At 40.9% G+C, this 27,914-nt stretch overlaps 1 protein-coding gene across 2 annotated transcripts; it reads right to left on the bottom strand.

Annotated features, from left to right (window-relative positions):
* Positions 1–10,274: 10,274 nt before the first annotated feature.
* LOC146702030 (peptidase inhibitor 15-A-like) lies at positions 10,275–15,258 on the bottom strand. 2 transcript variants are annotated; one of them, XM_085469225.1, is made up of 6 exons: positions 14,983–15,258; positions 14,565–14,891; positions 13,591–13,709; positions 12,553–12,685; positions 12,353–12,468; positions 10,275–11,608 (listed from the first exon to the last, which is right to left on the bottom strand). In XM_085469225.1, the coding sequence occupies exons 2-6, from the start codon at positions 14,838–14,840 to the stop codon at positions 11,473–11,475; spliced, it is 780 nt and encodes a 259-aa protein (XP_085325351.1). In that variant the 5' UTR covers positions 14,841–14,891; positions 14,983–15,258; the 3' UTR covers positions 10,275–11,472. The 2 variants fall into 2 exon arrangements, with proteins under 2 accessions (XP_085325351.1, XP_085325350.1); XM_085469224.1 differs by having other exon boundaries at positions 15,048–15,258.
* Between the last annotated feature and the right edge of the window lie 12,656 nt (positions 15,259–27,914).

Raw genomic sequence — 27,914 nt, 5'->3', positions numbered from 1 at the left:
GCATTGCACTCAAAGCTATAAACAGAGTCTGGCTTTCAAGAAACAACTTGTCAGTGGACTAAAGTATCATTTTAATGGAACTATGAAGTTATGAAACCCACAATTAGCTTAAAAGAGTTATAAGTGCAGTTTATCTTTGCATAGAAATAATAATAATGGATACTTTATTGATCCCCATGGGGAAATTACTTGTTTTTCTCTGCATTTGACCCATTCACTCAGTGAAGCAGTGGGCAGCCCACTAAGCAGGCGCCCGGGGAGCAATGTGTAGGGACGGTACCTTGCTCAGGGGTACCTCAGGGTAGCCGTTAAGTGGATTCGAACCGCCGACCTTCCGATCATGGGGTGACCACTTTACCTACTGAGCTATCCCTGCCCCTATGAAATGGGCCTGTGGCTGGTGTATTATTATTATTATTGTTATTATCATTATTATTATTATTGTATTGTTAATGTGTAAGGAGTAGCTTTTCAGAGGTACAGCTCATGATTTTACCTTTAAACTTTGAAATACATTTTTTTTATGGAAACTGCAACAGAAGCATCTCGTAGTCATGCTGTGAAACAAGCCAAGCTGACTGTGCACGTCTGGTTCAATCCTAAAAAATGCATTTTGTTAGCTGTCAGATAAATAGTGCAATAGAAACGAAACAAATAAATGTGTGCTTGAGTTCCTTTACTTTCTTCCACCGCAGCCCCCAGCTGATGAACTATCAGTGGGAACTGAGAACAAGACGTATATAAAAGCCTTTCTTCCAGGCTGCCTCTGCTTGTCTAACCTACTTCATTAAATGTGATACAGAGCTCACTTTGGTGACTCAATCTGAACTTCCATAAACCTGGGATTCACCGTCTGCTTCCCGGGTCAGTTGCGAGGGGTCCTCGACCACGGCTCCAGCGTCCAGCCACCTCTCCGCTGTCAGACCCAACAGGACTTTCCCAAGTCCTCATCACAGCAGCTGAAATAGCAATGTTCTTCCTCACCGCTCCCAGGAGGGATCGCAACTCTGAAAACACTCATTCATCTGCAGCAGAATAAAATGCTGCACTACATTTAGATAAAACATGTGCCTTGAAGGAAGAGAGCTCAGTGGGTGTGTGTTTGTCTCTGTTTAATGGGAGGAGAGTGAGAGGTAAGGCGGCAAAGTGGTGGCGTCGTCCGTTTGTCCGTGCATCCGTGCGTGTGTGTGTGTGTGTGTCTTGGCACAGATGCCTTCACAACTTAAATATGAGCCGATTCATAAAACATACAATTATTTTAAAGACTCAAAATAAGTTTTATGGGCCGAGGGTGTGAAAGGACCTAAATCACATGAAAGTTGCAGCTGAATTACACAAAGTCTGACTGTGAAAGGATGCCTCTGACCTCGAGTATGAACAGTAAACTGTGTGGATAAAGGAAATATTTACCAACTGTTCAGGGATTTCTATGATTTATAGTGTGGTAATTTAGGTCAGGCCATCTGTAACACGCAAGTCACTCTCTGATTAATGTTATTACAATGCCTGCCAGTAAATATACACTATTTGTGCCAGCAGTAGAGCAATATAAATGATTTCATGCCTAGGCGTCTTGTGTTAGCAGCCTTTCTTTCTTTTTTTATTTTCTTTCTTCTTGCATCTGCTATCTTGTACCTGTTACTGGGTTGTTTTTCTTATGATTTCATATTTTTCCCCTGTTTTTGTTACCTCTGCTTTCTCCACCTGAAGTTTCTGCCTGCCTTTGTTTTCACACCAAAACATTCACTTTCTCCACTCCTATGCTTGCTCCTCTCTCTCCTCGCACTTTCTGTCTTACCCACACAGCCATTGTGAAGCCATGTGGGCCCAGATGCTCCATTCTGTACCTCCTCCATTCAGCATGTGGTCTTGCGAGAAACCCCGTGAACCCAGGAGAATGCATCGGTCGTGCCAGGCCCCGCATCTACACAACAGTAGCCTCTGGACACAGCAGCAAACCACACAAAGAGACTCGAAGAACACTTTTTGTTGGCCCATGTTATCTGGCACATTGCTCTCTAATGGTTCTGGTTGGGCTCAATTGAGGTCAGAGTGTTGGAACGGTGTTGGGGAGTAAAGAGCATCAAGGTCATTTGGCTGCTGTTCTACATCATTGCTTTTGTGACATTATCAGCAGCGTTCAGCAGAAGGCTGCCTAAGATATCGCCTGCAGGCCAGCTTGGGATTAGTTTGTCTGTGTCTACCCTCTTGTGGTCAAGAGATGCCAATGCATCTGTGAGCGGTGCACAAACTGTTCTCTGTTTTCCTGCCAGGTCTTATTGCAGGGTTGTAATCAGGGATTTTGCTAGAATGTGTCCAACTGAAATACGAAGCCGTTAATACACAAATGTTGAACGATCTGTTTTAAATCCACTAGTCTTCTGTTGGTGTTGGATTCAAACTTCTTTTCTGCGAGATGTAATTTTATTTTTCCAAAGATGACGATTTTTAATTTCTGTTGTATTTTTTTCCTCTTCCATTCCTTCCTCTGTTTCACTTTCCATTTTCATTTACAGGAAACTGTGTTAAACCACGCTGCCAAACTTCACAGCCCAGGACATGTCCAATTTACCGCACAAAAGTAAAAGTAATATAAAACAGTGTCACTTAAGTCAAAGAGCAGAAATACTGTCAACAGCGTGTCAAAAGTACTCATTATGTGTAATTTCAGCTCGGAGCCTTTCGCTGCTTTTTAATGGTTTTTAAGAGCCCTGAAAGTCTGAAACCTTGCATCATCTTTGCTTGTGTCTGTAATGTGTTATTGGTTTACAGTACACCCAGTACACTCTCCTGTAATACCATACTAAGCAAAAATCTTGAGCCAGTTATTCATGTTTTGCTCGGAAAATAGGAAATAGGTCCAGTGATTTATTAAAACGTGCAAACATTCATGGAAATACAGTAAATTAGGCAAAAGCAGCGTCTGTACAGTTCTTCAAAAGTCTAAATTTGGTATGACCACCTTTATTCTTCAACACAGCCTTAACTCTCTTGGGCAGCTTTCTTGTAATTTCTTTAAGTAGTCTTCAGGAATACTTATCCAGGTTTCCTGTAGGACATCCAAAGCTCTTCTCTGGATGTTGGCTGCCTTTTATTCCATTCTCAGGGAATAGTGAACGGATCAACTGAAGGGCTCAGGTGCTGTATCAGGTCTTTATTTGTTCTTGTTTCTTTTTTGACATGACTTTCAGATGCTACTGCCACTTCTTCTTTTGGGACAAACTGCACACAATGCCAAGATATGCCAGGCTTTCAGCTAATTTGGGAATTCACTTGTTGGTGCAAAAATACTGTTATGTGTAGACACAATGTTGATTGATTGAGTTAGGTTCCTTTTTATGCTTGAATGTTTGAGAGATCAGTGATAAGTGGCTTAACGAAGAAAGACCACTCATCTGAAAATGGGGAGGTACAAGGCATGGACCAAAAATGTCAGAAAAAGCAGCCAATGTCCAAAGAAAAACTTGGAAATGCTTTAGAAAGCCTGGAGAGCTACTGCATATTAAAACATCATAAGAAAGCCTGGCTCCTTGGAAGCAAAATGTAAAGAAACAAAGTCTTTTGCAGAGTAGTGAACATTTAATTTGCTTTCTGGGTGTTTTCTTAAGTCACTTGTGTGTGACAACTTGAAAAAAACCCACCATGCCTTGTTCCATAGGTTGCTCCATATGCTTTCATGCATGCAGAAAAATGAATGCTGCTTTGAAATGCAGTGAGTAATAATATAGAGCAGTTTAAAAAGCCAAAATTGAGAAACTCTATATGTCACACATCACTACACACAGTATTATTCAAGCTTTAAATTGCAATCTGTAAACATCCTGTAACTGCCGTTTAAAAAGATACAGAGGTGACACCGAGCAGGCTTTTGAATCACAAGTGTGTGTTGCCTCCTGAACAATGCTGGCTCTTTCTATAATATGTAGTATTTATAAACATTTTGACTTGCTTGTAGGGAAATGCATGACAAATATCAAATCTTCCCTTAACCACCAGGTGTCAGTATCTTTTTATATACAATGTGGATCTCTCAGTCAACCTCAGTTCCTGATGACAGGCTAAAATGCTTCAGCTCCCCCGCTGTAACACCACAAAAGGAGCTCTGGGTAAACTGAGGCACTTATCCATCGCTCAGGCTATTAGGGTAAAATCCTGAGCAAACAAAAAACCTAAAGTGATGATGTAGAGACAATAGACGCTGGGGAATTGTGGGTATCTAAATACACCCTTGATTCATGTCAGATTTCATGATGTTACCAACTGAGTAATACTAGCAGAAATGTGGCTCCCTTGAACTGAATGTTTGCAGATTACTGCTTTTGCCCACAAACCGACTGAAACCAAAAGAAACTCAACACAGTGATGCCAAATACACTGCGGTCTAATGTCACCTTATATTCTCCTCGGGAGAGAATCCCATAATCATGCAGTTTCTTGCATTTGAAGCGAAAGTTGGTTTGCCGCATTGGATGTCGAAACCCTTTCTCAGTGACCAACTCAGTAATACAAAAAAAGAACAGTTGACAGGGTTATTTTTATGAATTTAGAGGGTTTGGGGTTTATTTAACCCTGAATAGAAAATGCGACGCATAATGTGGGAGCAAAAGGGTCAGTGTACCATGAATTGATATCAGCATCAAAGCCACGCTGAGCTTGTTTGGCTGAGTGTGTAAAAAAGAGTTGAGAGTGAAGGAGGAAGCCCATCTGATTAGGCAGCACTTTCCCAGCACTGTGCTTCTGGGACGACATTGATTTTGGCCCGTGTTTTGCAGCTGCAGGATGTCGCTTGTCTGAAGTCCCTGCTAGGCCCTGCGAGGAGGCTAACTCGGCCCCATCCAAAACAAAGACTACAATAGGATATGGAAGGCAAACACCAAACGCGGGCAACCTTTGCCTCAGTTTGTGTTCCTAGACTAAGCGAGACGGGTCAAGTGAAGCTTGCTTCAACATTAGACATGTTGTAGATTCAATGTTATGGCCACTGCAGGTCTGAGATGTCAGTTTGAAAGCATATAATTACCTTTAATGTTGCATATGGTGAATATAGACTATACAGTTTTATGACAAGACCCTGCTTATGTGCTTTGTTGTAAAATTGAATATCTATGCTGAAGTATGCCAGATATGCTTTATTTATATTTTACTAGTCCATGTTAGAAACTTACTTTGCCAAGGAAAAGTCACCAGACAAGAAAAGTGACCGTAACACAAGCCAGCTTGAGCTGAACTGGTGTCTTGTTTCATTGCGGCTGATTTCGAGAAACATCAGCGTTCGCTTGGGTACTTCTAGCGTGGTGAGCATGTTTAAACCCAGCCATGAAAACCTTCTGTGAAATGAAATGTTTCCCACCCATATTATGACAGCTTTGTCTTGAATATAGACAAAAATAGATGCCTGAGACACCGCAAATGATTTGTGTACCTGAAATGCTTTATTTTTTACTCCTTGTTTGAAGTAAGGGCATCCAGCAGAAAAGAAGAAGTCACCCTGCATTTAACTCCCCAAGACATTTATGGACACAATGGGGTTTCAGCATGGACATGACAGCGTCTGAGGAGAGCCAAAAACATACTTCGAGTAGCTGATGTCAGTCTCTGGGAAACAGGTATGTCAACAGGCTCATCCCTGACCTGTCGGAGGTGTGAATATGTACTTGTGGGTGATTATTTGATTGATAAGGATGTTCAAATTTGACCTTTGAAGCAGCTGAATAAACAAAAATTCCACGAGTTTGTAAAACTGAGTCTATCATCTATTTGCAAGACGATAGACTTAACTCTTCTGTAGATGGTGAAGTGGAGTACAAATGATGACTTATGCACAGTTTGGTTGCAGCAGCCTGAAGAAGGTAGATGGCAGATGGCTCACTGGAAAAGTACTCAGTCACTTACTCACTCACTCATTCACAAAAAGTTTTGGAATCCAGCTGATGAAAAGCATCTTATTAATTTAAGCCAATCTCTCCTTCAAGGTCAACACCTTGTGAAGCAATGCACCACCACATATCCTTGCTATGTCTGGGTTGCTCTTTGGAAGATTTGCTTGCAAATGTTTTCACATTTGCAAAGAATTCATTCCCCAGGGTAACGTCCTGACATGTGTACCTGAGTTATGGTCCATGTCTGCACTGAAGGAGTTTTTTTGCTCACCATCCACCATCCTGGCCTGACTACCTTCTTCCTAAAAACTACAAATGCACAAGTGCAAGTGGGCAAAAGAGAACTTCTACCAGGAAAAGTCTTGGATGTGGTGCAGAGCTGCATAAGAAAATGACCTCGAAGGGAGCCAAATTTAAATCAAGTTCCATTACTTTTTCATTTCACCTTGTAAAGAGGAACTGAGAATGAACGTGAGCAAACAGAGCATGAGCTTGACTCTTGTCTGCAGGTTTTATAAAGCTCAAAATTAGAGAGGCTGTTTCTATTGTATTATTTTATTGTTCCTGTTTAAGCCAACATGAACAATAAAATCACCGTCTTCTGACCAATCGAATCCCAATGAGCCGATTTCATGATGGGCCTTTCATTGAGTTGAAGGACAAAGTCAAGCATCAAGGTAATATGTCAGTTTTAATTTCTGATAATTTATATGCAAAACTTTCCTTATCATCCAAAACACTTGTCTATAGGACTTTCTGGATTAGCTGCATTAGCTTTGTAGTGAGTGTGGTTCTCAAAGATAATGATGTGTCTATCTCAGCCTACAGCAGCCTAACGTCTAAGCTCCTGAGGGTGACAGATCTTTATTTGGCAATAAAACTCTGCTGACTTATTTATTTTCCCCTCGCCCCATAAGCACAAGGAAGTAAAAAATCTATGCAGACACTCTTCCTCTCTCTAAGCTCACTAAAAGCCAGTTTCACCCAACCTGTTTATGCTTGCATTACAAGGTGATTTATGATCTTGTGCGTAACAGAATTTACACTGCTGGTTTTTTAAATTCACTGAGCCCTTATTTTAGCTTTTTCTTTCCTAATAGCAGCTCCATTTTGATGTCCTCAAGCTGCTCTGCTGCTATGCCAGTAAAGGATTTTTGGGAGGTTTGCAGACAGAGCGAGGCTTGGACAGGGCACAGGGTGCATTTCCGATGGTTGAGCTGCAAGGGGAACAAACTAAACATAGTTGTTGTGCTTCGGGGGGACTGAAGAACAAGGAAAAATACACTGAATAAAAACGAAGTCTCTCCCAATATCCCCTCTGAGGCAAAGCGAAGCCAAGTTTTCAACCATTCTGTGCAGTCAGGGAGGGCACAGAGGTTGTAGAGTACAGAGACGATAAAGTGGAGGAGACTTTTTCTACAGCTGTGCACCAAATATATATTTAAAAAAACCCTTCTAACCATCCACACAAAAGATTTATCCCTCTTCTTCGTTATTATACTCAAACTGTGACAAAGTCTTTCTCATACTTCTCGCCATTATTAGATTTGGATGGCTCTTTGCACATTTGGAAACTGACTCCTCGCACTCACCCGCTCCTGGTTCATAATCTATCAACCTGCCAAGGTCCTTATGAAGTCTCCATCCTCTTTGTAAATAAACATTTCACCACCTTCACACTTGAGGGAGACTTAAATGTTTCAGCAGTTACAGTTTATCCGACAGGTCGGTAATTCACGTGTGTTATTAGGAAAAGTGGTGCACCTTCAGACGAGATCGCAGATGCATCATCATCGCCTCGGTAGATGCTGGCACAGGCCGACAGTGTAAGCCAGTTGAAGTGGATTTATTGCTGCAGCATCTGGGGACTGAACATCTGTTTTACTTCTCCAGCTTTCTGATTGTGTTTAACTCGTTTTTTGGGGGGGTCTTTGAATGGGTCCTCATAAGATTTTATTCTTCTTGCTTAACTACCACGTGCTGGGTGAGGGATTAGCAGCATCATACTAAAAAAAAAATTCTTGCTGGTTAAAAATCTGAATCTAAATATAAAAACAGTTGAAGCTTGTTTTCCTGAATGAAGTCAACTGAAAGACCACGTGTGGGTTGTTATGATCATGAGCCCTAAAAAAATCACGGGAGAAACGTAGTTTAACCAAAATGTACCAATTTATTAACCAAAAATAACCACAAAAAAACCCCAGTCATGTTAGTTAAAGTGTCAGCAGCTTTTTGGCTGTTTGAATGTAAGGTGTATGGTGTTGTATAAAATAAAACCTAAAATAACCAGGCTGAAGCCATCCAAAGAAAAAGTATTTAAAGAGTCAGCAGTTAGACTGGCCAGGTGCACTGACAAAGTTTGGCTACCAGAAACCTGCAGGCTTTCCTGGTAAAGCACTAAAAAGCACTAAACATGCCTCCGTTATACCTTTCTATACTCTCTGATCATCATCATCATCATCATCATCATCATCATCAGAGAGCAACTTGTAGACTGGAAGAGCCAGTGAACTGAACCTTTAGGATAGTAGGCAACCTGCTCAACCACCCAAGGTACAGCCATCCCTACTAGAGTGAGGGCTGCCGTTAAATAGATGTTACCACAACACCCTGACACAGAATCAAATTGTTTACAAGTTATTTAGCACCAGATTCTCGATTGGGGAGAGGTGACCATCATTCAGCCGTCCTCCAGCCCCGTCACGAACAGCTGTCCTTTACCGGCAGGCCAGCTATTTGAGACAAACCGAAGATCCACAGCGATACAGTATCAATGCATCTAGACATCATTCTGACTTAGAGGCTTTCATTTAAGATCCCACAGATGATAGTTTGCATGTTTGGCTCCTCAGCCAAGCGCACGCACCAAATTTCTGATCTTAAATTGGCATTTGAAGAGTAATAAATGGGCCAGTATTTATAAAGCACCTTTCAGTTTGAGTACTCAAAATGCTTTCTACTACAAGCCTCGTTCACGTTTTTTTCTATACTTACAATAACATACTCACACAAAAGCAGTGGGGACAATTCCAACTTGAGTATCTTTCCCAAGGATACATCAAGGTACAGACTAGATAAGTTGGGACTGAACTACTGACCTTCCCGTTAGTAGATGACCTACTCAACCTCTTGAGCAACAGCTGCCCACAGAAGCAGCTAAAATGTGTCACTGCTAAAAGGAGTTGAGGGGTCACGTTAAGACTAGCCAGTCTGTTTTGTGGAACTAGCAAGCTGATAACAGTGTCCTTCAGAGTACTGGGTCTGCACAACGATGTCAAAATAGAAATCTGAAAAAAGCTTAAAAAGCGTCACTACAGGAAAAAAAAAAGACATAAATGACAAACTCCAACAAACAGCATCAGGTTTTAAGTGTAAATTAACTGTCAAGTAGAAGTTTTCAAAGTGTTTCCACTCATTCATTAGTAAGAAGAAGGAAGAAAAAAGCTGAATTAAGTCCAAACTCATGAATGTTATGGACATATTTGTTCCCTTTCCAATTTACACTTCATTTGCAGGTGTTTTCTTGCTCATGCCCTCGAGCCATCACAAGCTGCTTTCATCCCAGCCCAAACCCATGTCCTTAACCTCTGCTCTGCTTCAATCATTGATGGATAACATCCACAGCAGACTGTCTAACTGGTCGTCGCATCGCGCTCCGCATCCTGATGATGTGACTTTTTAAACACTCACTATCATCTGTTTGGCGCAGGACCTGGCATTTACACAGACGGGAAGATTTTTTCCCATGCATACTAATGTGTTCCTCAAAAACTCTCTGCTGTTTAGTTCCAGGGAATGGGCTGCTCTTTCTGGCTGCAAAAATGTGCAGGAAGTGGTTTGCAATTGTCACGCTAAGCAAAGGTTATCATGAAAGTGTTTAATAGTGCAATGCTGCTGCGCACACCAGCGGCTTTACATCCTGACTTCTCTCCCTGTGTTTCTACCTCTTACAAATTTTTCTGCATCCACTGTTTAGACCATCCCATTTTTACAATTTGGCTACGTCTCCGATGATACGCCTCTTTCTACATCCAGCATTCTTGCTGCTCGTTGCTTCTCCCCCTCAGTAAGGTCGATGGTTTCAGTGGAGAAACCCAAACATGACAGTCCCCTGAAACCCTATCAGTTATCTGTTCATTTATGTAGACACAGACCGTCGGGGCCAAAGTCAACCTTCTCTTATTAGGATTCGGTTGTAGCCTGAAGATGTTTTCTTTTCTCCCCGTTTTTGCTGTTGATACGCAGGATGTGGGGCTTTTCAAGGGCACTCTTTAATTGAGAATCAAAGAGTCAGAAAGATAATCAATTTAAGACAACACAGAGCAGACGCTGGATAATGATACTGCTTTTAGCCAGAGGGACGACATGAGCTGCCCAAAGCATACAACGGAACAAACAAACAATCAAAATAGAACATTTTATTACAAGTACAAAACACAAACGGAGAAAAGGTTCACAATCAGTGCTGAAAATGTTAATTTCTTTTGTTTTTTTAACTCTTTTTTTTTTCTGATTGATTAAAAATGATTTCATTGCACTCCAATCCTTTTACAAAACAAAAATTAATATCACTTAAATATATATATATTTAATATAAAAATGAATAACTTACAGTATATTTGAAGATAATCAAAGTATAATGATTATCTACATATACAAAAAAATAATAATTTTTGAGTATTTTGGAAATTTACAAACAATTAAGGTGCACTCAAGTGCCTAAAGCTTGGCTACATCAGTGATTATAACGAAATACATAAACAACATCAATAGACTGTATATAGTGGTAATATACAGTAGGATACCAATAACAAATATGACTATATAACAGATATGTGGGTCAAATGATTTTATGTGCTTCTTAGAATACAAAATGACATGAACACTGTATGAAACCTGTGAAACGCCCAAACGGATGAAGTCTCTGTAATGGTACACAGAGAAAATGCATTGTTTTGCACTTTAAACAAACGTCCAACCACTGAGGTGTTGTGTAACTTGACAAGTTGCTTTCCCACTCTAACTGATGTATATTCTGCACTTTTGTCAACAAACTTGCTGCCGGACACAAGCTGGAACTGCAGCACACTTGAGCTTATAAGCTGCTGACACTGGCATTGTGGGGGGTTTCCCCTCTGAGGTCAAAAGCTTTGATCCTTATATCAGAGCATTCCTGTGAAGGCAGAGCACACAGCATGGTGGTGTGATGCCCGTAGCACCAAAGTGAGCAGCTATGAGGAGTTGTGATGGTAGTAATGTCCTTTATTACCACACTGTCAGCTGTAAACTGGTATAGTAAAAACCACGCACTGTACAGTCTGCGCTGTTAAAAGGACCCATTTTACATTTAAATATATTGCATCAGTTAAAATAGTCTTTGCAGTTTTGGTATAAAACAAATTAATTTACAGATTATTTACAAGTGATCAAAGCTAAAATTTTACGCTGCCTTTAAATGCATGTTTCTGTCTTTAAATAAGCCCATATATACAAATTAGCGTGGTCCACGACTATTGTGCAAATCCTTACTGGATTAAAATAATGTCTCTGTGGTACTGTAGGTTGTCAGCTTATGTTGAGAGGAAACCTTTGTTTATTTGAACCAGTGCAGGTAGTTTGTCTTGAGAGCGGGGAAGCACATGTTGTTGCTGCACGAGCCCCCGTAGCTGGGAGGGCATGCGGAGCAGGGTACGCCTACTTTGTAGGGAGCCTCTCCGATCCAGTTACCCCTGGAAGACAGTAACATCTAGTGTGAATGAATCACAAAAATAACCACAGAGCTAGAAAGGAAGTAGCAGTTGCCTAAGCGATAGATTTTCAGCCATTTTTTCAGTCATTCTGTGGTCTTCATTAGCAGAAAGACTACCTGGTGTAGAAGATCTTTGGGTATATGACTGAAACATTGAGTACGATCCCTAAATTGAAATGGGTGTGAAATTGCTTTTTACATGTGTAAAAAACATAAGGTTCAGATTTCAGTGACTATTGCATATTCCAGAGCCAGCTGGCATCATGCACAGAACTTCTCGTTGTAGACCGTGACAACAGTGACCTTTGCAGGACCGTGTAAAGCACAAGAGCACTGAGACCACATTCCCAGTTAGCAAGCTAAAAGTGGGTCATGAGCCAGTTCTTCTCACACGTATGTCTCAAACTAGTGAGATTAAAGAACCTCGGGTCACAAGTCAGTCACAAGTCTGGGTGTTCTTTGATTCTCTGAGATATTTAGAGACTTTTTCTTTTGGTTTGTGGCCCTCCGGTGCTTTGGTGCTCCTACCATAATGGGTGGCATTTCGCAGCTAAGCACAGAACAGAGCAAACTGTGTCAGGATTAAGCCTGTCGTTAGCGTGTCGTCATCAGGTTAACAAGTTCATTAGAAATAAAAGGTTTCCTTTCAGCGTGAAAGCTACACTACGTGAGATTGTGTAACATGAACCACACAGTTAACTGTCAGGTTAGCAAGTACACTTACTTAGGAGAGTAGTTGCAAACTAAATATGTCGCCCTCTTCCACACCGCACCCCACACATTCATGTTGTGGCACGTGTGCACGGCACAGCCGACTTTGTTGGATGTTGCCCAGACCATCTGCATATTAAAAAGAGCAGCTGTTACTTGAAGCCCCCCCCAGCAGCATTTCTACTGTAGCCTGAGTAAGTGTGCGACTACTACCTGTGTGTAATGGGTACACATGGGTCCGTAGCATCTGAGTGGGCACCGAGGGTTGCAGTCACGGGGGTAGGGGAAGGCGTAATCTTTCACCTCATCATACCACGGCTTCACCAGCTGAAGAATGGATCGATATCTGTGAACAGAACACTTAAATTTCAGCAAGACTCATATTATCAGTTGTGACTTGTGTCATTATAATTTTTTCAAGCAAATGGGAGATCACAGCATTTGCAATTCCAGCAGCAGGGGAAATGATGGGAAAATTATGAAAATCTGTTATTTTGTTTGACAAATTGGAAGAAGATTAAAGAACTGTTTACTATAGCCCTGATCTAGTTTTGTACAGGTATGTGTGAAGATATTTTAGTTTCCTCCATCGGCTGACATCTCATATCTTAAACCCTTTAGTTTTCCAGTTTAGTCACTCACCTCGGTATGACTATAATAACCAACTTTCAATGGTTTCCATGGTTTTCAATGGTTCAGTGCCACATAAACACAACACCTTGATATTGTGATATATATAAGTGTCAGTATAATGATTTTAAAAATCTTCTTCTTCACATTGAGTTTTAGATATGTTTGTATCCTATACACTAAGATACTGGCAAAAAAAAGTTAAAAAAAAAAAAAAAAAAAGTTTTCACCAATTTTTGTGGCTCCACAAGAAACATCAGTTTCCTTGTTTGTTTTTAGAGATGTATTAATGAGTTCAGAAGGACATGTTCAAATAGCCTGTACTCCATGTGGCTCCTCAATAAAATCTAAAAGTAGGAACACATGAAGGTGCCCTCTGTTTCCAAATGGAAAATCAAGACCCAGTAAAAGGGACAGGCTTTTGTCCTCATGGGTCATGGCTGAAAGCAAGGTTTTTGTGTTTATTTGAAGGGTTACAGGAGCATTCCTTAGCCAGTCACCAGGTCACAGTGGAAAAACCTTAAGGGGAAAGAAGAAGGGGGCAACAAGGCAACGACCATGACTGCTGAGAGAGGGTCAGCAGATGTCAGGGAAGGGGGGGTGGAGTCAAAGGTCACTCACCGTCCTGTCCTGACTGAGAGGTTTTGACCCAGGAACCTGAGGAGGTGAGGCGGCCCATGCTCCCACAGGCAGGCATGAGCCCAGTCCTCGGCCGTCTTTGCCAGTGTGTCGTCCCACACCTAAAAACACACAGAGATTAGGTGGAAGCAAGAAAACCCATTACATAACCAAGGGGAAAATATCAGCACAAGATCTTCATTTAGCAGCGCGATATGAGATAAGAGTTGGCACACTGAGCTCTTAGCAATGTTGCAGGCGTTACTATGGCAAAACACAAAAATCATCCATCGAATTAGTTGCATAAGAGGAGACACTTTGTTTCCTAGTCACCCTTACTGAGTGACCCTTTCGAGGAATACATTTTTTATTATAATGAATGAAGGCTGAACAGCTTGTTCTACACTTGCACACAAGGGTGCCATTAGGAATGGATCATGACTGCAGCCCTTTAACAAAAAGTAGTCAACTGATTTTTTAGAGGAAAAGGACAACACTAATAATATTTTACTGATAACACAACGTAAGAGCTGGAAATGGCAGTTTTAAATCGAAACACATCAGTCTAAGCGCTTATGTTTGTCAGCCAAAACAGCATATGTCCAAATGAACAAAATGCAAGCATCAAGTCTGTTTTTGGACTTGAAACTCTTTAACATCTAACAGGTCAACTGGATGTTTCCATTACAGCAGGCTTCTGGTATTATACATGACACCCTCTTCTTTTGGAAGTGACTACCTTGGTGGTCTGCTGCAGCATGATCTGCTAAACAGCTGATGATGTCAAGTAGACCCTAAAAACGCTTCCTAAATAAAGTAGTGCGACTATTAAAATGAGCTAGCATTACTTTCATAGCTCTTATATTTCATTGGTGCATGTTGGAGGTGAAATATCCTGTTCATGGAACACATGGCTGCAGTAAAATCGTGCAATAAATATATGTATATATATTTTTAAATCAAAATCTGTCACCTACCATGTATTCCATATTGGATGCCGGAGGAAACACTTTGCCTCTCACTTTGTTGTGGTAATCAAGAATTGCGAGCATGTCGTTCTGACTAATGTACCGCTTCCTCCTGGTTTTTGAAAAAGTCACAGTGTCTGTTCCAAAGTCGAGCGCTGCGCCGAGGCTGGTGATATTGGCGGCTGGCGGGGACGTGGACACAACAGGAATAGTCACTGCCAGTGCACTTGCTCCGCAAGATATGCACAAGAGTACTAAGTCTAAGGTAAATAGCTGAGGTTTCATGTTTGCTCTTTAGAAAACCGCAGAAGAGAATATCCCACGTCCTGGAGGACTCTGAAAAATTAAAAAAGAAAGAGAGAGAGAGAGAGAGACTTAATGGATTGTCGTTTAAAAATGCGATGCACTACAATCCAGGTACGCTTACATCAAGTTTAAAACCTCCCTCTTTGTAACAATACAGTACAGCAACACCGGTCGCATTCCTCTTACTTTTCCTTGCGCGGTGGTACCTTGTCCCTGCGTTGCCAAGGCGGTATCACCTCTAAAGCCTCTGTGAGGGATCGGAGAGAGGGAGGGCTGCAAGTGGGTAGTTTTTGCGCTTTGCAAACTTTGTGAGTGTTTCAGGAGAAGTCCGTTTTTTCGGGCTTATATATGGTAATGGGGAATGCAGGAAGTGAGTCTGCCTCGGAGGTAGACGAGCCCCTCCTTGACACCTGAAACAGAACATCACCGAGAGGCGTTGTGTTTGTTTCCTCTTAATCCTTTCCCTGTAGAATTTGCCTAATTTCCTAAAAGCGTTAATAAAGTAAAACGACAAGGAAAAACAAGCTGTGGTACAGGTCTTTATCATGCACGTGCTTTAATGTGATTAATCTACAGATTTATTGGAGGGAGAGGAGGTTCTTACTAATACTGAGTAAATGGACTGGACTAGAGGGTTAAGTTGTTCTTAATAACCAAACTGGCACTTTAGCTCCACATTCAGGTGACAGATTTGCACTTGCCGCATGCGCCACTGATCACATATTCAGCACAAACGCAGCACTTTTATCAGTGAAATCAGTGTGAGAGCTGGGTCTCGTCCTATCAGCCTTCTTTGTGGTATTCATCATACTATAAAGATTACACTTGTTCAGAGTGTGCCTCCAGCTATGTGTTTTGCCAGTGCATATTCAGTGCCAAGAGAGAGGAAGAAAAAGAAAAAAAAAAAACCTTCTGCAGGTCATCATTTTCATTGGCAGCTGGTGAACAAATTAAAGCAATGTGACGCAGGAACACTTTTTCTCCCCCTTCTCACTCTCTTTCTCTCCCCCTCGTCTGCAGTCGGCAACTGGTGCTTTCCCCAAAAAAATCTTCTTGGAAGTGATGTCCTTTTCAGGTGGTGCAGTTGGTGGAAGGGATATATCATTCGAGCGGGTTGCATGGCAAAGACTTTCTCCTTCATTTCACTCCATCCATACATTTCTGCTCTTGCTCTCCACCGCTGTGGTTTCACTGGGATGGAAAATCGTCAGAGTAAGAGGGTGAATCATGACAGATTAGTTTAATTACTTCCCAGCACAGATCCAGCACTTTGTTTAATACTCAGATGTGAACCCAGTTTTTTTTTCTCAGAAATAAGTCAGATTTTAAAAAAAGGCTATGACAGGTTTTGAGATGTGAGATTGACTCTAGTAACTCAATGAGACCTGTACTTACCTTTGAGTGAACTGTAGAAGCTAGTCAAAGACGAAAAAGTACATTTAACCCCAAAAATATTTTTCATGCACATATTTTAAAGCCATTGTGTTGGAATTATATCAGTCTACATATAATTCTATTTAGCCAATTCAGTACCTTTTGAGATAAAATGTAATTAGGTTTCCTTTTTTCCTGTTGTGACTCTGCACCGTCACATCTGCTCAGTATTTTGACTCATCCTCTCATATGGTATCAATAGTCAGGCCACTCTCCAGCCAGCTCAGCCCACCGGCCAAAGATTCTAATCAACACAGTGCTGAGATCTTATCCTCGGGTTTATTGCCATATTATAATCCATATCATCAGCTTCGCTGAATTTCACACTGTTTAATCAGCTGTGTGCCTCTGATCCAGGACTAAATAACAGAGTCAAAAGTTCAGTTTCAATGTGCAAAAGCTGGCAATGGGATTGAATAGAATACTGTACTTCTACAGTAAGTCTATCCCCCTTGCTCTGTTTCCCATACAAGCACACACACAAGCACACACACACACATACACACACAACTCCTTCATGTGCAGCTCCTCAAGGCCCCAGATGATATTCCCTCAGTCTCAGAGTGCTGGTCCTTGTTTGCGCAGTGAACCCAGTGACTTCGAAAGAGGTTGAAGTATATTATCATATTATCAGTAGAGTAATTGGGGCATTATTTGGGGCACATGCTTCTTCAAGGGGGCCTGGGTATGTTTTGAAAAGGCATTCTTTTTTAGACAGCGCATTTATTTACCTACAACATATTGTTCCAAGTTTCCCTCATGCTTTTCCCCCTCTCCAGAGGCCTCCTGAATCCTAGAGCTGATGCCAGTACTGCAGAGGGGATGAGGTGCACTAGTGAGGAAAAGGGAAAGCAAGAAAGAATAGCCTGCAGACCATAGAAAGACTCAACAAGTGTTTCATTACGTTTCTAGATGGCAAAAGGTTTCAAAACTCAAGTACAGAGAGGAAAATGAGTAAATAGAATTTGCATGAATAGTGCAGAGCCTCACGTACAACTATGCACTCTCTGTTCATAAAAGTTTAAGCAAATTAGTCTTGTTGGACACTTTTTGACCCATGGTCTGGAGTACATCGCTCTGACTTGGACAGTTCAATAAGTAACACAATCTCCTGAGGATGCCTCTTTGCTCTGTCCATGATTCCAGCAATCAAAGCAGATGCTGTAGACTCCAGCTCAGCTGTGCACTCCACCCAAGGTTATTGTTACTTCGCTGGCAGAATCCACCATGCATGGGAAAGAGATCGGCAGCATGTGAATAGGAGGACGTATGAAAAAGAGGCATAATGACTTGAAAGACCAACACTTTTCAGAGCAGTTTGAAAAGCTTTATAGCAGTGCCTATGTGTATAATTTTTTAACAGGGCTATCCTGAGAGTTTACATTTGGGTAAGGAGTTACGCTCTTAACTCTTAAATGTAATGTGAATTATGGCTCGAAAAATATGCATATTTTCTTTCTTTCCCATAGTTAGATTCAAAGATTAATACTACCTTTCTTTTCTTTTTTTGATATAGAGCACAAAGTGGGTTGGATAAGCATAGAATCAACAAAGCAATAAATTCAGATTAATATCAAAATGTATATAATGTTTGTTTATTTAATGAAAAAAAAAGCAAAAATGTCGATGTCTCATAAGCGGGACTAACTGAGCTGTCCTCTCCCAGCTCATAGGTTATCATCTTAAAATTATCAAATTTACAGCATTAAAAGCATTAAAGCATATTACAAAAAAGGTTTTGACCTCTCTGGATAGTTTCTCACATCATGAAAGCTCTACATGGGTAATTATATTTTAGTAACTAATTCCAGCACAGGCAGTATTTGTGTCTGCTAAGACCAAGTCGCCAAACTCACATTAGCTCCTTTTGAATCTTTTAAATGGGCATATCTGCCTAATATCATGGCTTTGTTTGGTAAATAACATCCAATAAATTGGTGCTTCTGTTTGCTCAGCCTGTTTCATAGCACTACTTAGTAGTTATGTGTCTGTGCAGTTTGTGAATGTAGCACGCTAACCAAGCTAGCTAGCTGGAGGTAGCTGATGACTTAGGTCTGCACCTTCTTCAAATATGGTAACTTCTGGATTGAGAATACAACCAGAGAGTAGGGATGGGTACCGGTATCGCACCGGTTCTTACATAAACGGTAGTAACCAGACCGAAAAGCAGCGCACATTTCGGTGCTTTATTTCAGTGCTTTTTTTTCCCTGAGATGTCATACACTTTAGATTCTAGCCAATCATACCTTTCCGAGGATAGTAAGCGGGCCCAGGTACGTACGTTCTTTTAGAGCAGAGCTACAGATTAAAAATGCCCAAGGCGAAGTGGTCAAATTCTGGCTGTACTTCACAGCAAAAGATGCAAACTCAGCAGCCTGCAACAAGTGCTTTAAGGTGATACTGTGATACTGTCAAAGGAGGTAACTCCTCGAATCTGATGAAACACCTGGCGACGTGTAGCATTTTGTTAAAAGCCGAGAAATGCACCGTATTTGATAGCTTGCTGCGAGACCTCACACCGTGCACATCTACTGCGGGTGGGTTGCCTGTTATCGGACCCGGAGTTAGCAACATCCCCCAAAAACCTAAAGAGGAGAGTCCTGGCCCCTAGCCCTGCCAATGTAGCAGAAATGATGACGGATGATGATGGCAGCAGCAGCCGTTCTTCTCTGCGTGAGTAGCTTAATGTTGTTTGTGTGTAAGCTAACCACGTTATCGAATTAATGCATGTAAGGTGAACTAGCAAACACCGTCGTAGTTACATGCGGCTGTCTTCTTGTTTGATGGCAGATACTCCCTTCACCCTGGCCAAAAAGGCTAAAATGACCAAAGAAAAAGTGGAAAACAGCTAAACATGAGAGGTTTTTGGACCAATTTTGTGTTCTCCATTCTTTAAGCACCGGTTCGAGCACCGTTTAAGCACCGACACCGTTTCAAAAGTACCGGTTTGGTACTGGTATCGGATAAAACCTAAACGATACCCATCCCTAGCAGACAGTAACACAGAGGATTTAAATTTTAGAGTCCAGAACCAATAGGTGACCTAACATTGGTTATATCTAAGTTTTATACAGTCTATGTTTTCAGTTTATGGGCATTATGCTAACCTAAGTTAACAATCTGCAAGCTCTCGCCTCGATATCAAATTCCTCAGAAAGTCAAGTTATTCGTTTCAATCAACCATGTAGACTAATACATGTGACTGAATCCCAAACTCATATTAAAACCTCTATACTCTGAGTTTTATAAAAGAAACTTTAAACAAACCAACAACTTTATGCTAAACATTACCTTTTTGCCATTGGGGCAGTACAAGGGTGGGGAAGTTGTGATGTCATGAGTTGGTTTTTGTTGGCTATGGGGCAGAAAGAAATAGTGACATTTCAAGACTAGTTTACATTGGTAAAGAGCCCAGCCTCTAACTCCAAGCTGTCTCGGCTGCTTTCTTCCACACACAGCTGTTAAACATTGTATCAGTGGAATATACAGTTACATAGCAAATAGTGTACGTTTCACACAGTCTGGTACCTTTAACAGCAGTTGTTACAGTGAAAAAAATCCCAAAGGGTGAGAAAACTTCAACCCAGTGTCCTCATCAGAAGTTCAGGGGTGGATTATTACTCCTTTGCTGTCCAAAGGGAAACAAGCACAGTAATTAAGCCAATAAATAATTCAGTCTTCTGTTCAGAGAGCCCTTACTGAGCTCTAGTTTGATTTTAAATTAAATTCCTGCTTTGTTTAGACTGTGTATACATCGTGGTGTTATAATATCACTGATAAAGTAACTTTTTATGGTGTCTAACCCACAAGAGGATTGTTGCAGTGCTATTTGGTACTGAAACCACTTATTTCTGAGAGATAACCCAATTTAACAAAGTCATAGCCCTTTTCTTTGACTTCTCAATGAAATCTAAAGTGATTTTGTCCTATCCCAGAAGGGAAACAGACTATAAAGGCCATCCAGGTAAGTTAAAGACTATACGTCAAGTAACGCAGAGAGCACCTGAGGTTAAGATCAGCAGCATTTAAAGACCAGTGTGATCCCACGTAAAATAGGTAATAAACCTGAGAGGCATGAGAGACAATACACAAGCTAGCAAGTTGCTGTACCAACGACTTTGGTCAATGGCCTATAAAGTACTAGAGACAAACTTAGCAAACATTATGTCAGCAGAGCATACACAATTAAACACCCTTTTTCCCGTAACACTGTTTAGAGTGTGGGAAAAACCTGGCGATTGCTCGAGCGGAGGGGATTCTTCAGGAATAAGCCACTCAGCTTGTGTATCTATTTTTGACATGTTACATTCCTTTGCCCCCAGATATTCTCACCCATCTATTAGACATCTACAGCCATTTTTGATGCCTGGGCCTTGTCAAACTGGACAGAGACATGGCTGTGGTCACAGACAGATTTCTCACGAGGTTCAGATGTCAGCTGAGAGCGAGACAGGCAAACATGAAAAACTCCAGCAAGAGCTAAATTTAGAGCTGAGATTTTTTATGATGTATCTTGACAGCAGCCACAAAAAACTATCACTTTGAACTCAGCCGTGACCTGGCAAAAATCAAAACGACCAATATTTCTTCTTTGAGACATCGCCTAATGGTAAATTTTGTGAATATTTTTTGACAAGAGTATTTCAGCGTTGTGTTGGCATCCGTGATTTTTTTTCCAACAAAGTCTGCCTTTTATTTTTTAATATTTTCAGAAGTTGTTCAGGTATTTGTTAATTTAGTTTCTTGCTAAATTAGATGAGATAAATGCTAGCAGTGTTGTCTGTATTTTATGATGTGTTGAGGTTTTGCAGACATGTGACAACTAATCATGTGAACTTGTCCACCATTTCGTAACAATCACAGTGACAATGTTGGATCAAGTAAATAAGGCCTCCATGGTCACACAGGCCTAGACACTGGTCAGTGACCATCTGGCAACCAGCTGTCCCAAGGAAAAAATTAGTATTCCCTGTCCAGCTGTGAGTGGTTGCTGGATGTTGATGGCAGTTACTGGAAAATGACGCGAAAGCCCCAGTTACGCAGACCTACAGACCAGTCAGTGATTCCCTGGCAACCACTTGTAACCAGGGAAAAATTAGTATTCTCCAAAGGTTTGCAAAACCCCCTTGTTGTCCCGGTTGAGGATAGAGTGGACTCAGGCAGGTTGACCGGTCGGGGCACCGTCCGACCCTGACACTTGTGATTGCTTTGGTCACTAGCATAGTGGTGCAGTCACAGTTTGAATGGAAGTGACGGAGTTGTCTATTAACACTGTCCTGCTTCTCCACACAGTGAAACTGACATGTTCAACAAAACAGGAAACAGTTTGCCTTTAAAGTAAAACGCTTTCAAAAGTGTTGGCTGTAGCTTTGAGGCACAACTTTTACTTTGAAGGTGAAGCTTCCTAGTGAAGTTTTTTTGAGTTGAACTACCGCTTGGCTAGGAGTTAGCAAGTGTTTGCAGAAACGCATAAAAACTACAGGCAACTGCTGTCATTAGCTATAAACCAAAGCAATCTGTAGGAGGTTTTTGGTGAAGCAGTTTCTTTCTCCTAGCACCAATGGCAACCGGTCAAGGAATACACATTTCCAGTGAGTGGTTGGCTCAAATCTCTTACAGCAGACAGTATGTATGAGGTCAGGGGAGAAAACTCAATAGGTAATTAGAAAGTATCCACGACGTGGCTACTGGCACCATGTTTTACCGTGAGCTGAATCCAGCATAAAGATTAAGTTGTAGCACTATAAGAAGTATAAGAGCCAAACTGTTTCCTGCTGCTATAGCTTTTATAGCTTTTAAAATCGCCCCTTTAATAAAGTTCAGCCACTAACCTGTTAAATCTAGTAAAATCTGTTGTCTCAAAGTAATGGGAATAAAATTTATTCTGATGAACCTACATATCGTACAGTAGCTTTTATAGAGATGAAAAGCAAGAACAGATACCTACCACCTGCACGCCTTACTGAAATTATGTGCTGCAGTTCATACAGTTATAATGTTGCTTAGGATTTGTAATCATCTAACAGTCCTAAAGAAATGCTTTTTCTCAAAAAAAAAAAAAAAACTGCTGAAAAGGCTTGAGTATCAGAACCTACGTGGGTGGTTAAAGACTTGATCCTTGCTTATTTGGCACCTGGAAAGAGCTTTTATGTGGCTGGGAAGCACGGGCCTGCAGCTTGGAGAATTCCTGTTCAGAGTGTAGCGGTGACATCTGGTGAACTGTACCATTCATCATTAAAGAATATGCAAATTGTTATGTGGGATTATTTTTTATGTCAGATTTTCTTCCTTGATCCTATTAGAGGCCGTTCAACTAGCTACCTGCCAGCAAACTCGTGCAACAAAGTACAATAACACCAGTGATACCATTGTTACACTCTTGATTGCTCCGATCTTAGTTGTTATGTAAGCTTTGTATTAGATATTTAACCCAACAGAATCATCAAGATGCTACTAAACTGTAAGCTTGTTTAATGCTGAAGTGCTGATTTTTTTCTTTTCAAGCCACAGAGTCCGAGGAGAGTTCAGGAGGTTGTGTACTAAAAGAACTCAAATCCTGGAATTCAGCCTCTCAGCTTCTCACATTTGTGCGTAAAAAGATATCATAAAAGAAACGTAAGAATTCAGTATCAGACAGGCTTCTTGGGGTTTTATCTCACTTAAGCTTGGGCCAGTGACGTTGAATGAATAATCATCAATCCATCATTAGCAAGGTCTTGCCAAGGCCGTATTTATGATGACATCAGTGCTTGTATTGGCTCCAGCTTATCTGTAAAGCTTGAGCTTTCCTGTGCTCTGTGTTCCATGAAAGTGATGGATTTTCAGTAAAGATCGAGCAAAGTCTCTGTGGATTTCTGGGAGTCCCCTCTTTTGGCCCCATATCTCCGTCATCCTTGCAGTAGACTTTATGTTGTTTCTAGGTTTTTCAAAGTTCTCCAAAGCACAGTTTGGACCGGTTACAGTGTCTCATACTTTACTGAGTATTTCCCAAAAACGTAGCCAGAACCCAGTTGTTTTTAGGGGTCAGTGATGGGAATATGTTGGAAAATGTCCATTTAGAGGAAGAGTCAAGGTTTAATGCTGGATGCCCACTCTTAGTCATTTCTCCAAAACTCTTTGTATGTAATTAAGGCAGCCTCTGATGTATTTCAGCACTCATTTTATAAGGTTTAAACGCTCTATGGCAGGTGGCATCCCATGTAAGAATTTACGGTTTGGTTCTTCAGGTCAGTGCAAACGAGGCAAGTTTTATGAAGCAAATACTAAGCAGTTGTGGTCACCACCATGATAGAGAAACATTGCTTCAATTATTCTGTGGTAACTGTGATATGTTTTTGGAAAATATGAAACTCATGGAAAAGCAGTTCTACTATTTCCCACCTACTGGTCAATCAAACAGTGTTTATTGCCACAGATCAACTCATTTCCATTCTTCATAATTCATAATTACATCACAAAGCTTTGAGTGGATCTATAGAAAGTCAAAAATAAAGTTACAGTGTGAGCAACAATTTTTTTACCACCTCCTACATGGGAAAGGATTGTACTTTACCTTATGTTGAACTGCTGGTTTTTGTAAAGTTACAGAAATTGTCAATGATAGATGCCAAGTCCATTAAGACCCCAGTCGCACAGGCCTAGAGATTGATTGGTGACCTCCCCAACAACAGCCATTCACAAGGGAAAATGTATGTTGCCCAATCAGTTGGTAAGCGGTTGATGGAGAATGCTGGTTTTAGCTATGAAATTAGTCATAAAGGTAGCCCAAGTGATAATCACAGGTTGATAATGAAAAATGTGGAAAAACTGGAAAAAGTACAACACAAACTGGATGCAGAGAGTGTTCACCTTCAAAGGAAAAGTTTCGCCTATCCAGCAACACATCACAAGTTTTACTTTGAAGTCAAACATTCTCAGTTGCCAGTTTGCGTCGTACTTTTTCAAGTGAGTGGCATCATCTATGCAAACTTTGAGCAACTACAGCAATCTACTAACAACCAAAACAAACAAAATGGGGTTTTGGTGCAGTACCCTCTTTGCAACTTTGCCAACCAATCAGGAATACAAAGCTTCCCTTAGAGACCAAAGGTTGCCAAGGGGTTTCTGAACAGTCTTTGAAAACATGTTGTTCTACAGGCGAGAGCTAAGAGTTCATAGTGTCATTTTTCCCTTCCTCATAAATAAAAATCCCCATGTTTTTGTAGACATGTTCCTTACGTCTTTCCACTTATCCCGTTAGTAGAATATGACGAAAATCTTCTTGAGCCCAGGTGAAAAAATTCCAATATTAATGAGTTCTGTCAAACTTTAATTCAAAACTTGACATCATGCAAGGGATGTTTTTGTAATTCTACTCTTTTGACTTGCTTCACATAGTAAACTTTGTCTTTGTTTCCATAAACCTCCAGCCAATGCAGTGTAAAAATAAGAGTGTAAATCTGACTGTTGTGGATTGTGGTGGTGGTTTTAACCTGTATTGCATCAGCAAGTGTTTTGACTTTCATGCACATCTTGGTAGCATTCCCATTTTCTTTCTTCTTCTGGCGCTGCTTCTCATGATAATCCCATGTGCCAAATAGTTTCACACATTAGAGCTCAACTGGCTCAAACCATTGGGCCAATTCCGAGTCTTCCTATGCATACACATGTAAACACGATCAGAAGATTGACAATACTACTGACATACACTCTAACGTCTGCCAATGGATTTGATCAGTCAGATTCTAAAAAACAACAAATTACTACTTCACTTCCTGTGATGACTTTCCATTGTACTGGCGGCAGATCTTCTCATGTTTCTCCACAGCAATGGTGCACATTCAAAGTTCAGCATATCAGAAAAGATGAAAACTAAGCCAGGTTACTTCGGGGACAATCCAAAGGTCACTGTTATTTTTCATGACTGTGTAATTGAAGACCGCTCCTTTTACGTAGCCCTGCGCCTGATCTGAGGAACGTGTTCACTTGTGCGTAATGTTTTGATGCGATTGGCAGCAGTTTAAGCCTTTTATGTTATCACTGTTGTGATTGTCATTCAATCTGTATGGTGTTATTCATAAAAGTTAGAAGAACTAAAGCTTTCACACACTCATAAAGTCATACGAAAGTGTTCACTTTTATACGAAACTAGACACCGATCATTCAGAAGCTTGTTGTAACTAGTAACTAATTTATATGTTTTGACTTTATCAGTCTCTCACAGACTTATGGAGGAAATTTGGCCCACTGTTCTTCAGAACATTGCTTTAGCTTACTGAGATTTGTGGCCATTCATTTGCACAGTTCTCTTAAGGACCACAGCATTTCAGTAGGTTCAGATCTGAACTTTGACTCAGTCATTGCAACACACTGATTCTTATTTTCTTTTTCAGTCACTCTGACCTCACATTTGACTCTAAAACACTAAAGGAGTTCATAGTCAACTGCAAGGTGGCCATCTTGTGGGTATAAAACAAGCTCAAACCATCACCCCTCACCACTATGTTTGACAGTTGGTATGAGGTGTTTGTGCTGATATGCAGCATTTGGTTCTCACCAAAGACGGCACTGTGTATTATGGCCAGACATCATCACTTTGAAATTGAACTTTGCAAACATAAACCATGCTGCAATGTCCTTTGTTGAGATGAGTGAAGAGGCTTTCTCCTGGCAACCCTTCCAAACAAATCAAACTTGTTCAGTCTTTTTCCTGCATGAACTTTAACATTAACATACTTTTTTTCCCAGTTTCTCTGAGCATTGCATGGCCCGGCTGCAGGGTGAATTTGCTGGAACGTCCAATCCTACGAGGACTATAGCATTGCGTTAACACACACCTAAATGCTCCAGACCAGAAAACAGTCAAAACCTCTCCAGGTACTCACTTCATCAGCTAATGAGGTACATTTGATTAGCAGCACCTGGTTGCTACTTACCATCTTAATTCCTATGGAAGCATTGACCGTATACTTAGTTTTTACCATGACTGAATTTTTCGTTTTTTGCATGACTGTATATAAATTTGGGCTGATAGAACTTTTCGAACTGTGGCAGAAACTATTTGTTATCAGTGAGGACATTTGTCTAGGTCTTGGTAGGCCCTGAGTTGGTCAGCCCTGGGCCAAAACAAATCCAACCAGCTGCTGGATTTCTGTTCTAGCTTGTTCAGCAGTGAGTCCAATGTATCCCAGCGTTGCAAAGCCAGTGCACATTTCCTGTCCCTGTTTCCTGTTGAATATCAAACTGCTATAGAGACTCATCAAGACACACGGCTGCTCCACGTGCAGCTACAGCTCCCACCAGCTGCACATGGTTGCAATTAATGCAAGAACTTGTCTTAATATCTGTTTTTACTGCTTTTAAGCAGATGAGCAGCACCTCAGGATATAAGACTGCAGTGTAGGCCATAAGAGAAATGAAAATAAAGCAAACCTAAACTGCAGATACTTTGGTTTCTGGAATTGTTGGCAAAAGAAACCAAAGAATTTACAGCTCTTGGAGCAGCTGTGTGAATGTATTGAAAAACCTACAGCTGTCGGTTCAATGAAAGAAAATTCACAGTGGCAGGTTCCAATGAAATATGAAAAGGCATGGAATTCAAAGCCATACTCATTTTTCAATGCACTAAATCAAACCATGTCTGTCCTTTTTCAGTTGATATTTGTCCAAAAATGACAAAAAACGGGGGGGGAAAGTAATGTTGATTTCACTGACAGATGTGAAATGGTGATTTCCCTTCCTCCAGGCCAGACTATCCACAACCGTCCTTGCAGCTCATCAGGGAGTCTGAAATGTCCATCGCTGCCCCACCCTAACACACAAAAACACAGATAGACACATGCACACAAATGAATAACTTATTATATAGTTTGTCTCTTTATCAACCACTATTTTTATTGTAAGTTTAGAAAGTGAGATTTTTTTAAGAGCTCAGGCAACTTTCGAGAAAAAAATATCAGCTGTCATTTTAAAGCTGACTTTTAAGGCTTGTTCTTTTCTTTTCTTTTTTTTCTTCGATGTCCTTCACATACATTATGAAAATCTGTTAGGATGCCTGGGTCGTCGACCCAGGGTTTTTGAGTTTATGATATTATTTATACTGTCTAGTTTTTGGTTTCTTTGAGTTCTGTCTTATGGCTTAGGTCTCTGTCTTCTTTAGTTGCTCTGTCTCCCCTATCACCTGCATCCCCTTGTCTAGTTCGCGTCTATGTGTATCTTAAGTTCCTATATCCCCGTGTTCAGTCAGTGTTTGTGTCTGCCCTGTTCCCACGTCTCTGTTCCCTCTGTAGTGCCTGCATGTGAGTCTGTGTTATGCGTTTCCTGTTTTACTTTGAAGGTCTGTGTCTTATCTCAGTGTGTTCAGTTTACGCTTCTTTGGTCTCGTCAGTTCTGATTTGTCCCAGCTGTGTTTCCCTCCTGTTACTCATTCCCTGATTGCTCCCTCTGTGTATTTAAGCCCAGTGTTTCTCTGTGTCTGTGTGGTGATCTACCGTTTACTTTGCTGTGTGTTTTGCTCATCCACTGGTGTAAGTTTATTTTGAGTTTTTCCTAGTTATATGATGTTTGCGTTCAGCATTAAAGCTGTTTTGGTTTAAGTTCTGTCTCTGGAGTCTGCACCCTGGGTCCTATTCCTGCCTGCAC

Source organism: Copadichromis virginalis, linkage group LG9 (genome assembly GCF_057382275.1).
Source record: "Copadichromis virginalis isolate Kocher_CV1m ecotype Utaka linkage group LG9, C_Virginalis_male_GT1.1, whole genome shotgun sequence".
Lineage (NCBI taxonomy): Eukaryota > Metazoa > Chordata > Actinopteri > Cichliformes > Cichlidae > Copadichromis > Copadichromis virginalis.
Note: the sequence above shows the minus strand (reverse complement) of the source record. Positions and strands in the feature narration are given on the sequence as shown.